The sequence below is a fragment of the Carcharhinus amblyrhynchos genome, chromosome 4 (genome assembly GCF_965287045.1).
Source record: "Carcharhinus amblyrhynchos chromosome 4, sCarAmb.v2.hapA, whole genome shotgun sequence".
NCBI lineage: Eukaryota > Metazoa > Chordata > Chondrichthyes > Carcharhiniformes > Carcharhinidae > Carcharhinus > Carcharhinus amblyrhynchos.
This window is the reverse complement of record NC_137327.1, coordinates 61,331,675-61,348,491: the sequence shown is the minus strand read 5'-3', so window position 1 is coordinate 61,348,491 and position 16,817 is coordinate 61,331,675. Positions and strand designations below refer to the sequence as shown.

General features: G+C 42.3%; 1 protein-coding gene across 1 annotated transcript in view; it reads right to left on the bottom strand.

The window, feature by feature from the left end:
• Nucleotides 1-773: 773 nt before the first annotated feature.
• aars1 (alanyl-tRNA synthetase 1) overlaps nt 774-16,817 on the bottom strand; it is a 51,876-nt gene continuing 35,832 nt past the window's right edge. Inside the window, exons 16-21 of the mRNA XM_080187253.1 lie at nt 14,936-15,044; nt 13,714-13,827; nt 10,661-10,780; nt 2,860-2,946; nt 2,643-2,756; nt 774-1,460 (exon numbers count right to left, since the gene is read on the bottom strand). Coding sequence (XP_080043379.1) covers nt 1,275-1,460; nt 2,643-2,756; nt 2,860-2,946; nt 10,661-10,780; nt 13,714-13,827; nt 14,936-15,044 — 730 coding nt within the window. The 3' untranslated portion in view covers nt 774-1,274. The remainder of the gene's footprint in view (nt 1,461-2,642; nt 2,757-2,859; nt 2,947-10,660; nt 10,781-13,713; nt 13,828-14,935; nt 15,045-16,817) is intronic.

Below are 16,817 nucleotides of genomic sequence, written 5' to 3'. Positions count from 1 at the left end.
AATTTTGATAGTATTATTTTAACATAAATCATATCAATAAAGTTCTATTCTCCGCACAGCTGCTTCTTCCTGAGTGCTGCTAGCGTATTTTGTTTTCAAAATTCCGATCAACAAAAGAGTTTGAGTAGGTTGGGCTTGTACTCATTGGAGTTTAAAAGAGTGAGCGGCAGCTTTACTGAGACATATATGATTCTCAGAGGACTTGACGAATCAATGCTGCGAGGTTGTATCCTCCTGGGGGGGGGGGGGGGGGAGTTTAGAACCAGAGGGTATTATCTCAGAGTAAGGGGGTTTCCCATTTAAAACAGAGAGGGGGGAATTTCTTCTCAGATGGTAGTGAATCTGTGGAATTTTTTAGCTGAGAGGTTTGTGGAGGCTAAGTACGTTCAAGGCTGCAATAGACAGATTTTTAATCAGTAAGGGAATCAAGGATTATGGAGATAGGTCGTTAAGTGGAGTTGAAGATTATCACATCAGATCAGTCATGATCTCATTGAATAGTGGAGCAGACCCGATGGGCCAAATGCCCTACTTTGGTTCCTACATCTTAAGTATCACCTCCATTACTGGAACAGTGCGGCATCTTTAAATTTCTCTATTATGAGGGGAGTTATTGAAAAAAATTGAAAGAAACTGATATTTATTGTAGATGTTTGTATTTGCGTTCACTCACAATCTAGAATAAGCTAGCTTTCTATTCAGCTGTGTTTCACTTAAATGAAACACTCTATCCTTCAGAAGATATATGGAGCCACAAATGAGATTACAACATCCAGTTTGTATAACAGGTTTCATTATTATAGTCTCTTGGAGAATGCTAACATATGACTAGGTAATGAGACGCAATAATAACCTGATCAAAACAGGCAGCTAACAAGAGACTAGTAATTCCGAATATGAGAATAATGAGCACACAGAATCTGTAACCAGTATTATGGTAAGCTTGTGCGTGTAAATGTTATTTTTAATGATTTAGAATAACTTAGAAACACAAATTTTGTCACAATCAGTCCCTTTTTTTTTAAAGACTCCATTAACAATTGACTAACTGCAGGCATTGTAACAGTTAAGGATTTAACATAGACGATCAGTTACATATTATTCTATTGATTTATCCAGAGAAACTTTCATGGTTTTAATATCAACAGGCAGCATTGCTACGTCACCTGGTAGGGAATATGACCACTTCAGCAGCAGGTCTCACCCAACCACAGAGAAGTCCCCGACCTCCACAGGACACTCTTTCAAGTGATAGTTAATTGCAACTATTCAAGTTAGTTTTTGAGGTCTCCTATTTTAAGCTCAGCAAACTCAGTTGCCAGCTTCAGTGCTTTGTCGAGGCTGTTGATGTTTTTTCCTGTGGCCTGGGCAGACATATCATTTCCTCCTCCTCTTCCATCTAGCAAATCCAAGATGTGGTTGACCCAATCACTGGCTTTCAAATCCCTGCTTACCACTTCCTGAAAGGTTAAATGTAAAAAGGGAGAAATAACACACAGATAGAAGTCAGTAACGTGCTGATTTTTAATCACATTGCACAGCAGCATTTGAACTTTGGAGGCATTGCTTCCTCTGCTGGCCTGATTGTAAAGGCAGTGAATGACTTACCCACACAGACAGAGGAAGCAACTTCAACACCTGATATAATATCAGACATGATCTTAATGAATGGCTGCAAAGACTCAAAGGGTCGAATGGCTTACTCCTGCTTGTACATTCTTATGGTCTATGCTGAATTAGTTGGTCTCAGCTAAAACAAGTAACTGGGATGTAATAATTGAAGTCAGTTCCTCATGACCAGTGAAGAAAAAAACCCAGAGATCTCCTCTTAAAATCTTTGGCCAAGCCCATAGTCACCTGTCCAATATTTGTATGTCTCAGTGTAAACTAAGACCATTGCTGCTGTATTTTCCTTTATCCCTATTTACTCTGCTGCTATGATGTTAGACAGTAGAGGGATGTATACATTATAAACAAGACTTTCATGTTCAGTTTTAAAGTTTTTTATTTATTATTGTCGCATGTATGCTTACATTAACACTGCAATGAAGTTACTGTGAAAATCCTCAAGTCGCCACACTCCAGCAACTGTTCGAATTCACTGAGGGAGAGTTTAGCATGGCCAACGTACCTAACCAGCACATCTTTCAGACTGTGGGAGGAAACTGGAGCATCAGGAGAAAGCCCATGCAAACACAGGGAGAACATGCAGACTCTGCACAGACAGTGACCCAAGCCAGCAATCAAATCCTGGTCCTTGGTGCTGTGAGGCAGCAGTGCTAACCACTGTTGCACTGTGCAGATGACACATCATACATTCTTTGGGGTGAGCTCAACAAGCACACAAGGTGCATGTTACAAACTTCCCTCAATTTGTTCTTGCAATTCACATCATAAAAACGCGACAGAGTATAAACCACTTACATCCTTAATTATATCCCAGCCTGTAATTCACTCCCAGGTATTCATATTATAGACAAAAAAAAACCTCCATTCGATTTCAACCCATGACTTTCTTCCACTCATCCATTATACATCCTAATTTTTAATAACCGAACGTGTTCAAGAAAAAAACTCAGTTCCAAGCTAGATTCAGTTATCTCTTTAAACAAGAAACATTGCCCTCAAATATCTATCATTACCTGGGGCACCTGGCATAAGCATGTGATCGTTCCTGCGTCGCTGTCCACAGCAAACAGCATAGCTGCTGTCTGAGGGGATTGTGTCTTAAATAGTTTGAGAGCTTCATTCAGAGCCTGGAAGCATCACAACAAATGGTCAAGCACAGTACTATCTAATCCCAAAAATGAAGCAGCAATTAAATACAGCTATAGTTACTGTTCGGAATATTTTCCTCACCTTGGCTGGTGCCCCTGCCTCCATTTCCATGACTACCAGTCGTTGGTTTGGATTAGTATCTATGAACTGCTTAGTCTTCTCCCGTACCTGACAATGAAATCAACAAACATAAATAACACTCCAATTATTTGTTCCTACTTCGCACAGAAGTGATTATTCACTGTGGCGAAGGAATCAAATACAAGGACATCACGTTCAGAATTAGAATATTTGAAGGATGAAGGTGAGATGAATAAAAGGGACCTCAGTGCATCATATATCTACGCCAACACTAAACTGCCTATTTCCATCTCACCCTGCCCTTGCCTCAGCTTGTCTGTTGCTGAAGCCCTCATCCATGCCTTTGTTACTTCGGGAATTGACAATTCCAATGTACTTCTGGCTGATCTTCCAGATGCTCCACCTTCATAAACTTGAGCTCATCCAAAACTCTGGTGCCCATTTCTGAATTCTCAGCAGTTCCTATTCCCCCACCCTTCCCTGTGCTCACTGACGTACACTGGTTTTTGGTTGAGCAATGTCTCAAATTGAAAACTTTCATCACTGTTTTGAATTCAATCTATGGGCTAGCTCCAGGCTCTCTCTGTAGCCTTACAATCCTTGGAGATCTTTGCAGTCCCCCAAACCTGGCTTTTGCTGCATCTCCGATTTTAACTGTTCCACCTTTGGCAGCCAGGTCTTCAGCTGTTATAGCCCTACATTCTCTCTATCTCCCTTTTCCTCTTTTAGAATGATGTTCCTTAAACCTACCCATTTCTCCTCATGTGGTTCACTGTTAAATTTTGTTTGATCGTGTACCAGTGAACACCTCCAGGTGTTTTCTTAAACTCTCATGAGATGTGGGCATCACTGGCAAAGCTACATTCCTTCCTAGTTGCCCTTGAATTGAACATTTCAAAGGGAATTAGAGTCAACTATATTGTTGTTGGTCTGCAATCACATGTAGACCAGAACAGGTAAGGACAGCAGATTTCCTTCTCTAAAGGACAAGTGAATCAGATGAGTTTTCACAAAAGTTAATGCCAGTTTTGTGGTTACCATTACTGAAACAAGCTTTACAATTCAGATTTAAATTCCACCAGCTGCCATGCTGGGATTTGAAGATAGCTAGCTACCAGCATCCTGTCAAGCTTTCCAACCTTGGGTCACACCAGCATGAAATTACATCAGTCTAAAACCCACTTGCTAAAGCGCGGCATGCACAAGGTAGTCCTCTGTTCACAACAATCTTCGGGATGAGTGCAACAAAGCCTGTGATAGTGCTGTGCTGCTCCTGATGCACTGTTCATCATTCTGTTGGGGCGGACCAATTGCTGTCCTCTGTCTCCATGCCGAGGTGGTCTTCATGGACAGCACTATGCTGCTGGACCCACGGACTCTTCTGCATCATCGTCTTGGTTCAGTACTGCACCTGGGGTTGAGGATTACAGGGATCTCCTTGCCTTTGGTGCCAATCACTATTGTCAATTTGGACAGGACAATGCTGTGGGATTAATGCAGCCATCACAACAGAGGTCTGAAATTTGACCAAGGGTGGATTGCAAGGTGAGGCTGGGCAAGAAGGTGGTTGAAGAAGATGAACAATGGAAAACAGAGGAAAGGCCGAGAGGAGGAAAGCTGGACTCCGACAAGGCTTCATGAAAAGCTCACAAACAAGGGGTCAAGGAATACTATACGATTTGCCCGGAGATGCACAAAGACTCCAGTTCTGGCAGCTGAATCAAGCAGCAGACTTCTCAATTCTGCTGGCCTTTTTCATCAAGGTTACTGACATGCTGCATGGTCTGGTGCAGACAGGTGGGCTGGAGAGAGTGATATGAGTGCTGGACTGGTTTTTAAGTATGGCACCAGGACATTTGAACCCGTCAGCTGATGACAGCAGATGAATCAACTGACAGCATGTCAGGTGACTTGGAGGGCTACACACCGGTACAAAAATAAGAAGGTTCCAAGCTCAGAAGCTGGTGCAGGATCCTGCTATTCTGGCAGTGCTGATTTACCCGTCAGTGCACCTAGTCTCAGAAACAGATTTCCACCCCGGTTTCTGATGTTGGTTGAAGGAAAAAATGTTTGTTGAAACACTGTAAAGTGTTATCTAAACATGGAGCTTTCATGTAAAAGATTGCAGCTCCAGCAATGCGGTACTCTCTCCGTACTGAACTTCAATAGCCTAATCTATTTCTTCAAATTCTGGAGTAAATAAGATACCAGAATAGAATATGAAATCAAATTTGATTTGCTTTGATTTATTGTCACATGTATTAGTATACAGTGAAAAGTATTGTTTCTTGTGTACTAAAGCATACCATTCATGGAGAAGGAAAGGAGAGAGTGCAGAATGCAGTGTTACAGTCATAGCTAGGATGTAGAGAAAGATCAACTTAATGTGAAATAGGTCCATTCAAAAGTCTGATGGCAGCAGGGAAGAAGCTGTTCTTGAGTCAGTTGGTAAAAATCCTCAGACTTGTGTATCTTTTCCCCAATGGAAGAAGGTGAAAAAAAAAGCATGTCTAGGGTGCGTGGGTTTCTTAATAATGCTGGCTGCTTTTGCGAGGCAGCAGGAAGTATAGACAATGTCACTGGGTGGGAGGCTGATTTGAGTGATGGACTGGGCTGCATTCACGTCCCTTTGAAGCTTCTTGCGGCCTTGGACAGAGCAGGAGCCATACCAAGTTGTGATACAACCAGAAAGAATGCTTTCTACAGTGCATCTGTAAAGAGTTGTAGCAGACACGCCAAATTTCCTTAGTCTTCTGAGAAAGCAGAGGCTTTGATGGGCTTTCTTAATATAGTGTCGGCATGGGGGGACCAAGATTGCTGGTGATCTGGACACCTAAAAACTTGAAGCTCTTGACCATTTCTACTTTGCCCCCTTTGACATTTTTATTTAACTCACCCGTGGGACATGGGCGTCGCTGGCTGGCCAGCATTTATTGCCCATTCCTAGTTCCCCTTGAAAAGGTGGTGGTGGTGAGCTGCCTTCTTGAATCGCTGCAGTCCCACGTTCTGTGAGTTGACCCACAATGCTGTTATGGAGGGAATTCTGGGATTTTGACCCAGCAACTATGGATATATTTCCAAGTCAGGAGGGTGAGTGAAGGGGGACTTTCAGATGGTGCTGTTCCCATTTATCTGCTATCTTTGTTCTTCCACATGGAAGTTTGCCTAAGGACCTATGGTGAATTGCTGCAGTGCATCTTGTAGATAGTACACCCTGCTGCCACTGAGCGTCGGTGGTGGAGGGATTGAATGTTTGTAGACGTGGTGCCAGTCAAGTGGGCTGCTTTGTCCTGGATGGTGTCAAGCTTCTTGAGTGTTGTTGGAGCTGCATCCATCCAGACAAATGGGGAGTATTCCATCACACTTCTGACTTGTGCCTCATAAATGGTGGATAAGCTCCGGGGAGTCAGGTGGTGAGTTACTAGCCTCTGAGTGCTCTTGTAGCCACTGTGTTTATGTGATGAGTCCAATTGAGTTTCTGGTCAATGGTAACCCCAAGGATGTTGAAGTGGGGGAATTCAGTGATGGTTACACCATTGAATGGCAAGGGGCGGTAGGTAGAGTGTCTTTTATTGGTGATGGTCATCGCCTGGCATGAACGTTACTTGCCACCCATCAGGCCAAGTCTGGATACTGAGCAGATCTTGTTGCATTTGACCATGGACTGTTTCAGTATCTGACAGGGACATGTTCTCTACTATGCTTCCTTCGATTTGTTGACATTAAGGGAGCGATCATTGTTGCTGTATCCATTCACCAGATTCTCTATCTCTTTCCTGTACTCTGTCTCGTCGTTGTTTGAGATCCGACCTACTATTGTGGTGTCATCAGCACTTGAAAATCAAGTTGCAGGGGATTTGGCCGCACAGTCACAGGTGTATGAAGGAGTATAATAAGGAGTTGAGGACACAGTCTTGTGTGGCACCAGTGTTGAGGATGATCATGGAGGTGTTGTTGCCCATCCTTACCAATTACGGTCTATAGGTTCAGAAGTTCAGGATCCAGTAGCATAGGGAGGAGCTGAGTCCCAGGCCATGGAGTTTGGAGATGAGTTTTGTAGGAATAATGGTGTTGAAGGCTGAGCTGTAGTCGATAAATAGGAGTCTGACATAGGTATCTTTGAAGTATAAACTGGCTCAAGCTACAACTAGCAGCACCACTGGGGAGGAGGAATGAGGGGTGCACCTGATCAGCAAAAAAGAGTCAGATAATCTTTTCTGGTTCTTGAAGTGTCTTTACAAACTGATTCCTACTACCACTTCGAGGAGCTAAATCAACTGACGGTCAGCCACTCAATGAGGCTGGAGAAAATAAAACTACCTTCACCTGTTAAGAACAGGGGTCAAAACCCGTGTAGATTAATGGAGAACGTTCTCGCCAGATAGATCCAAGAAAAACAGGAAATGTAAAAACATCTAAGTTATCAATACTGATGCCCTAGATTAAGCCTTGCTGAGTGAAAGGCCAATAAACGAGTGTATGAATTGTATTTAAGTAGGTGATGGGCATTAATTAAGGTTTCACTTCAGCAGATATAAAGAGGGGTGTTTGAGTTAGGAGGGAATGCAAATACTTCATGAGTTTATCCCAATCAAAAAAAGGGATTTCATGAGAAAGAGGCAAACTCCATGGTTAACATAGGAGGTCAACGATAATGTTAAACTGAAAAGCAGATACACAAAATGGCAAGGAATAGTGGTGGACCAGAGGACTGGGAAGTTTATAGGTTCCAGCAGCAAAGACTAAAAAGTTCATTAGAGGGGAGAAAATGAATTTTGAAAGAAAACTTCCTTGCAGTATTAAAACAAAAAGAGTTCTTGTGGATATATAAGTAGGAAGTATGTGGCCAAGGTAAATCACATTTACCTTGTACTGAACGAGGCTGGTGAATTGATAACATCAAACAAAGAAATGGCCGCTCTGCTAAAAATCTTCTTGCATCAGTCTTCACCATGGAAGACATTGTAAATATCCCTAAATTATCAGATGTGTGATTTCAAAGAACACTGCAGAACTTACAACAATCCCAATCACAAGGGATAGAGTATTAGAAAAGCTCGAGAGGCTAAAGGTAGACAAATCACCAGGACCCAATGAACTGCACACTAGGTTTTTAAACGTAAGTGGCTGTAGGGATACAAAGAACAAAAAACAGCCCGGGAAACAGGCCCTTCGGCCCAACAAGCCCGCGCCGCCATTTTAACATTACCAGTCCCCCCTCCACCCATGACCCTTATCTATGCTTATGGCATTCCACATTGAGGGAAACTAATTTAGGGACAATTTATTACCTCCAATCAGCCTAATAGCACATCTTTGGGGTGTGGGAGGAAACCGGAACACCCGGAGAAAACCCACGTAAGCACGGGGAGAATGCGCAAACTCCCACAGACACTGGCCCAAATCCATGTGTCTGCACAGCAAACAGTGATAGTCACTGAGCTGTCGTGTTGCCCAGCATCTGGTCCAGTTTAAGCACACACTAACGACATGAAGCACTAGGCTATTCTCGGACATTCAAGAGCAGCCCAAGTACGACCCATCGCGTGTACGCCCCTCGTTGGGGCATACACAAGGTGGACCGACTTAAAACCTGTGAATTAAAAGAGAAAAACATTAGTATCATTCCACATCCTTTTACATTACCAGGGACGTCCCAATGCTAATGAACCTTATTTAAAACAATCTCCTATATCCTCCCATCTCCAACCCACTCATGTGCCTTAAACAACTCCAGCGTGCCTGCCTCCACCACCTTACTTGGCAGAGCATTCCATATCCCCACTACCCTCTGTGTGAAAAACCTCCCTCTAATATCCGTGTTATACCTCTCCCCCCTTACCCTAAGCCCTCGTACTGTGTGTGTCTAACGTAGGAAATAGCTTACCTCTGTTTACTCTATCTATACCCTTCATAATCTTATATACCTCTACTAGATCCCCCCTCAGTTGCTGTCTTTCAAGGGAAAACAGCCCCAATTTGCTCAATCTTTCCTCATAACCCAGTCCTTCCATACCAGGCAACATCCTGGTAAACCTCCTCTGCACTCTCTCCAGAGTCTCCACGTCCTTCCGGTAGTAAGGCGATCAGAACTGGACCCATTGGTTGAAATTTTTAATAACTTGCTAAATTCCAGGAGGGTACCAGAAGATTGAAAAACAGTCAACGTGACACCCTTATTCAGAAAGGGAGAACAACAGAACGCAGGGAACTATAGTCTAGTTAGTTTAACATCTATTATCGGCAAGATGTTGGAGTCAATAATCAAAGACAAAATAGCTAATCATTTAGGAAAGCAGAATATAATCAACCCTATTAAAAATGGTTTTAGAACGGGTAATGTTAGCCAAATTTGCTCAAATTTGGTGAGGATGTAACAGAGAGAATAGATAGGGGGAAACCTGTACATGTAGCGTATTTAGATTTTGAAAGTCATTTGACAAGGTTCCGCATAAGAGGCTGGTACATAAAATACCATAAACTGCAATTGGAGAAAGTGCGTTAGCATGGATTGAAAACTGGCTGTCACATAGAAAACAGAGAATTGGAATAAATGGGTCCTTTTCAGACTGGAAAGGTGTAACTAATGGAGTACTGCAGGGATCAGTTTTTGGCCTGCAATTGTTCACTATTTACATAAATGTCCTGGAGGAAGGAACAGAATGTAAGGTTTCCAAATTTGCTGATGATACGAAGATGGGTGGAAGGGCAGGTTGTGACGAGAATATTCTGATTCTGCAAGGGGCATAGATAGATTGGGTGACTGGGTGAAATCTTGGCAAATGGAGTTTCATGTGGGAAGTGTGAGGTCATGCATTTCAGTGGGAGGAATCAAGAGGCAGATTATTATCTAAATGGAGTGAGGCTGCAGGTGAGTGAAGTGCAGGGGGATCTAAGTGTTCTAGTGAATGAATCACAAAAAGCAAGCAGGAACGTCCAACAAATAGTTAAGGTAAACGTCATTTTGGCCTTTATTACAAAAGGATTGGACTTTAAAAATAGGGAGGTTTAGTTGCAACTGTACAGGGTTGCTGAGACCTCATCTGGATTACTGCATAGTTTTGGTCTCCTTACCTTAAAAAGGATATAGTAACATTGGAAGCAATCCAAAGGAGATTCACCAGGCTAATTCCTGGGATGAGAGGGTTGTCCTATCAAGAGAAACCTATCAAGAGTGGGTCTATATTCCTTGGAGCTGAGAAGAGTGAGGCATGACCTTATTCAAACATACACGATCCCGAGGGGGCTTGACAGTGTGGATGGTGAGATATTTTCATGAGTGGGAGAGTCTCAAACAAGGGGACATAGCTAAAGACAAAAGGTTGGTCATTTAAAACTAGGTGCGTAAAAGTTTCTTGCAGAGAGTGGCGAATCTCTGGAACACTCTGCCCAAAACGTAGTAGAGGCTGGATCATTAGAAGTATTTAAAGTGGAGGTAAATAAATACCTGATAGATCAAGGAATAGAAGGCTATAGGGAAAAATGGCACAGAAAAGGAGCTGAGGCCAGCATAGATCAGCCAAGGTCATATGGATTAGCAGGGCAGGTTTGAAGGTTCTGGTGGCCTACTCCTCCTTCTATTTGAGTTTTGTAAATAAATGCAAGAGTAAAAATTAGTTCCAGTACATGATTTACCAAATGGCTTTCAGGGATAGAACATCCACTTGGGATTTATGAGCAAAAGCATCAGTGTTTCCATAAATAGAACATTCAGTGACTTTTCCCATCCTCCATGAGGGTCTTTGGGGTGAAACAATCTTATTCAGAAAGGCAGTAACTCATAATGGATTTAACTACTCACCTTCTTCAGCAAGTCAGTTTTGCGGGCTCTATCTAGATCATCCATAAACTTCTTTAACAACTTCAGCTTGTCCCTCAGCTCATCCTTTTGCCACTGAGGAATGACTGCAGCACTAATCGTCTATAATTAAAAAGACACAAGGAAATTCCATATCGTTAACTATGGAAATGACTTTCTATGTTAAAGGATCCGTGAATCATAATTCAAGACAGGGTTCTCCCATGGTCCATCTGCGGCTAATAATTGGAAGCAAAGGTGTGCCTAAGCCCACAGATCAAAGTGCAGTTGTATAGTTTTGGTCCTCTTACTTGAAGGGGGTTGGGGGGGTGGTTTAAGTAATTGATTGGCGTCAATGGAGATTCACTGGATTTTGATTCCAGAGATAAGGATTTTGTCTTACAAAAACAGATTGGGCAGTTTGGACCTATACACCTTGGAGTTTAGAAGAATGAAAGGAAATCTAGTTGAGGTGTGTAAGATGATAAAGGGGAATGATAAAAAAGACATGGAAAAGATGCTTCCCTTGTAGGGCAATCCAGGACAAAAGGTTTTAGGATAAGGGATGAACATAAGAAATAGGAGCAGGAGTAGGCCATCTAGCCCCTCGAGCCTGCCCCGCCATTCAATAAGATCATGGCTGATCTGGCGTGGCGCAGTTCCACATTCCCACTCTCTCCCCATAACCCTTAATCCCCTTGCCTATCAAAAACCTATCAACCCGCGTCTTAAAAATATTGAGCGAGGCAGCCTCCACCACTTCAACGGGCAGAGAATTCCAGAGATTCACCATCCTTTGAGTGAAGAAGTTCCTCCTCAGCTCCGTTCTAACCCCCCCCCCCCCCCCCCCCCCACTTATCCTGAGGCTGTGCCCTCTAGTCCTACTGACCTTTCTGAGCGGGAAGAGCCTCTCCACCTCTATCCTATCCATCCCATTCAACATCTTATACATCTCAATGAGATCTCCCCTCATTCTTCTAAACTCTAACGAGTACAAGCCTAGTTTATTCAGCCTCTCCTCATAGTTCAACCCCCTCAACTCCGGAATCAGCCTAGTAAACCTCCTCTGCACTCCCTCCAAGGCCAAAATATCCTTGCGTAAGTGCAGCGACCAAAACCGCACACAGTACTCCAGCTGCGGCCTCACCAGTGCCCTAGACAGCTGCAGCAAGACCTCCCTACTTTTACATTCAATCCCCCTCGCTGTGAAGGCCAGCGTCCCATTTGCCTTCCTGACCACCTGCTGCACCTGCAGGCTGGGTTTTTGCAACTCATGCACAAGGACCCCGAGGTCCCTCTGCACCGTCGCATGCTGCAGTTTTTCGCCACGCAAGTAATAGTCCTTCCTACCATTATTCCTACCAAAGTGGACAACCTCACATTTGCCAACATGAAATTCCATTTGCCAGTTCCTGGTCCATTTGCCCAGCCTAGGGATGGCAGATTTAAAACAGAGATAAAGAGAAATTATAACTGTTGAGAGTCTGTGGAATTCACTATACCATGGGGATGTGGGGACTGAATAAATGTAAGGAAGAGATAGGCAGATTTATAATTAATAATGGGTGAAGGGTTATGGAGAATAGGCAGGAAGATGGAGATGAGGCCGAGATGAGATCAGCCATCATCGTATTAAATGGCAGAACAAGCTCAAGGACTTAAATTGCCAACTTCCGCTCCTAGTTCTTATGATTCTAGCCTATCTGGGAGTCCAAATAGACTTGTGGGAGACAGTTGGAAGCAGCAAAGCGCCTATGCTTGAGGATTGGAGCGCAGCCTAACCTACCTGGGAGTCGAACAAGAGCAGCAAAGTGCATCATTTCACTGCACTGAGTCAGCACATGCTTAATTTGAGGAAATTGAGTGAAAAAAAACATTTGGAACATCACAGGAAACTAATAAGTTGATTTGCTGGTAAGTGCTTATTTTGAGGAATAGTGCATTTAGCTTAGGACAGCTGAGTTAGCGAAGATCTAGAAATGAAAAGAACTAAAATTTTAAAATAAACACCTAAATACTGAGCAATATAATTAGGAAAGTTGGCACTAGCAATAAGCACAGTAAATTATAGCATACACAGGAATTATTTGAAGTTAACTATGAAAGTAATTAAATCAACTAAGTAATGCAAGTAACAATGGCAGGAGAGGTGCTGTGTTGCAGCCGTGGAATGTGGGGTTTTTTGGATGTCAAGGCAATCCAGAATACAAATATTTGCATAAACTGTCACCAACTAGAGGATTTCTGGATCATGATTATTGACCTCAAAGTCAACTTGCAGACATTGCACAATATCAGAGAAAGGTAAAAAATACCCAAACACTGTACCACATGACGGTCCGCTATGGTCAGTGGTGAGGGATAGGAGGATGTGACCATGAGTTAGGTAAAGGGAATGAACAACAATTAGTGGAGGAGCTTCAGATTTTGAAATTGTCAAACGTGTTTGAGATACTTGCAATCTTTGTGTATGAAAGCAAGATCTACAGGGTGGATGTTCAGACTGACCATGACACCATGGTATAGGCAGCCATTCAAGCAGGGCACAATATAAAGTTTTAAAGTTGATTTATTAGTGTCACAAGTAGGCTTACATTAACACTGCAATGAATTTACTGTGAAAATCCCCAAGTTGCCACAATCTGGTGCCCATTTGGGTTCACTGAGGGAGAATTTAGCTTGGCCAATACCCCTAACTACACATCTTTTGGATTGTGGGAGGATACAGGAACACCTGGAGGAAACCCATCTTCAAACCAATCCTTAAAACCCATCTCACCTTAACAGGGTTTTGGACACTGCCATAACTTCTCACCTCTTTCAACCCTCAAGTGTCTTGGGAACTTTTGCAATGTACAAATATTTTCCAAAGTTGGTATGTCGATCATCCAATTGCCAGCACATCCATAAAGATGCCACAACCTCTCTCCTTAAATCATTCTAGGGGTTCCATATTTGTTTTTCAAGTTTAATTTTTAAAATCTATTCTGAACTCTATATTCAAACCAATTTTTAAAAATATGAAGTTATCAGGAAAGCAGAATTCTTGAATTTACCTCTGTGAGATCTGCAATCTCTTTTTGGATCTCTTTATTGGGAGACATCTGGACTTGGACCTTTGATTCTAGTGCAACAAGAGATTTCTGCAGAGTGTCTGCTTTTCTTAGTGCCTATAAAAGACAATGGCATTCAAATCATACAGGCCCTGCAACAGTCTTAGCATATCCAGCAACCAGTACAACTCCATTAATTGGCACCAACCTAGGATGTGCAGCCACAGATAAGCTGTGAGAGAAAGAGACAGAAACATTCAAAATCTGCATGAGATGAATACACAAAACAAATTCTCTAAGAGGCAAAGAGAGCACGTAAAAGAGACAGGATACATGAGAGACACTGAGTTCATGCAATGGATGGATAACTTGTACAAGACAGAGAGCATACTTGGATACAAAGAGCAAGGTTTAGCCAGAAGCAGAGAAGATGGAGCGTACAAAAGAGACAATACATATAAAACAATGCACAAGAGTTAGTATAAATGAGATGGAGTTTATGTACAGAAGATAGAATAAGATACAAAGTGCATGCACAGGAGAAATAGAAGTTATAAGAGGTTTAAAATGTACGCAATAAACAGCATGCAAGGTAATGACGCAAAAAGAAATAAAGATTGCTTAGGTTTTCAAGTACCTTATAACAAGATTTTGAAAAATTAAAATTAAAATTCAGTTCCCTTTTCTCCGCTCTCAAGTTGTTGACCATTGGGAGATGTCGTTCCTTGAGGATCAGTATCTTACCCAAGTGGCCATTCTTTATGCATGAGTTTAGAGAGTGAGTATTAATATATGGTACAGGACATTGCTACTGAACTCAGTTCTGCCCTCAACCAACACCGATGAGGCAGGGATGACTAGTCACTGATCAGAAGCAGGAAATCTGAATTTTCTTCTGAATAAGCCAATGCTTACCAATTGTAGCATCCCAGTCTCTTCTTCAGTTGAGAGCAACTAATTCAACTTGGGAGTAACCTGGGGGACCTGTAATCTATAGCTCATTCCCATATTGGGCAGTACTCACCAGGTTATCAACAGAAGACATGCCCCTTTAGGCTTATTACCATAATATTTGTATCAACAACACCATAAATAATCTGGAAAGGTTTACTTTTAAGTGATCAGAAATAAAATGCAGCAGTCCAAAAAAGTCATCCTGTCACAGGGAGACCCAAGTTTCCCAAAGTTTCCAGCTGTCTAACCTTTGTTAAGTACGGCCACTAACCTTCTGAGCCTCAGACCCTGTGATTGCCACTATTCTCCTAATGCCCTTGGCGATAGCTTCTTCTGATACAATCACAAAAGGACCAGCATGGCGAGAGTTCTGCAAGTGCCTGGAGCATGAAAAATAAATCAGTACGATTAGCATGGGGGAAGGAACCTCAGCGTAATGGTCCCAAGCTCTGCTGTCAGAAACAAGCATTTCATGGAATCAAAACTGTTCTGTACCCATTTTTGTGACAGGACACTAGAAGGGAAAACAAATATTTGTACCAAACAAAAATGTTTTTTTTTTAAACTGAGTCTCTCAAAGAAAAAGGAAATTTCATTTGTTGGTGAATGCTATTAAAATTGGTTGGAGAAGTCAGGGATTTTCTTTAAAAAAATTCACAGGTTTTTTTAATATATAAAGCCAGTTGTCTACTCCCCAGGGATACAGACTTTTGCTGGTGCACAATCCTGTCAGAATAAGTAACTCAAAACATAAAGAAATAACTTGCATTTATATTGAGCTTTACATGGTGTCAAAACATTAGAAAGTCCTTTACAGTCATAAGTACTTCTGAATTACAGACATCATTGTTAACTTGGAAAATGCAACAATTTGTGCACAGCAAGATCTCACAAACCAGCTAATCCACTTTTAGTGATGTTGGTGGAGGGATAAATGTTCCCTACACACCGGAACAAACACCTTTGATCATATTCAAATAATGTGATGCATGTTTTATATCCATCTGACATAGCAGTCATTATTAAGGTATTGTGTCCAGTTCTGGTCACTGCACTTTAGAGAAGAATATCAAGGTCTTTGAAACAGTACAGAGCAGATTTACCAGAATAACTTAAGGGATGAGGGAATTCAGCTACAAGGTTAGGTTGGAGGAGTTTGGGTTGCTCTTGCTGGATGGAACAAAAGGGATTAAAGAGAGAGATTTGACACAGCACAAGGTTATGAAAGGTTTAACTAAGGTGGCCAAAAAAAAAAGCTTGTTCTCATGAACTGATCATGCAAGGACACATTTAAGACTTTGGGTAAAAGATGTCAGGTAGATAAAACAGAACCAAATCCCTACAGTGCAGAAGGACGCCATTCAGCCCATCAAATCTGCAACGACAACAGTCACACCCAGGCCCTTTCCCCATGACCCCATGTATCTACCTTGCCAATTTACCCTGACACGAAGGGGCAATTTAACATATCCAATCCACCTAACTTGCACATTGCTGGAGTGAGAAGAAACCCACATAGACAAGGGGAGAACGTACAAACTCCACACAGACAATAACCTGAGGCCAGAACTGGACCCAGGTCCTTGGCACTGTGAGGCAGCAGTTCTGACCATTGTGCAACTGTGCCAGGATGGGAGGATTTCTCTTTTTTAAACACAGCGACTAATAAGGACCTGAAACTCGCTGCCCACAGGAATGGTGGAGACGATGAATGATTTTAAAAGGGAATTGGATGGGTACTTGAGGAGAATCAACTTGCAGGGCTACTGGGTAGAGCACGAGTATGGGACTGATTGGATCACTCCACGCAGAGCTAGTATGGGCTTGATGGGCCAAATGGCCTCCTTCTGTACTGCAATGGCTGTGAATCTCATCCGAAAAGATGAGGGAAGGAGGAATCGATGACACAGGGGTAACGTCCTTGAACTAGTAATCCAGAGGCCCAGTTCATGGCAGTTGGAATTTGAGTTAGTAAATATGGAAATAAAAAGCAAGTTCCAATAATGGTGATCACAAAACAATTGTTAATCATTGTTAAAAACCTATATCTGGTTCACTAATGTCCTTTAGGGAAGGAAATCGGCCATCCTTATCTGGTCTGACCTACTCCAGACTCAAGCATTGTGGTTAACCCTTAATTGAAGTGACCCTCA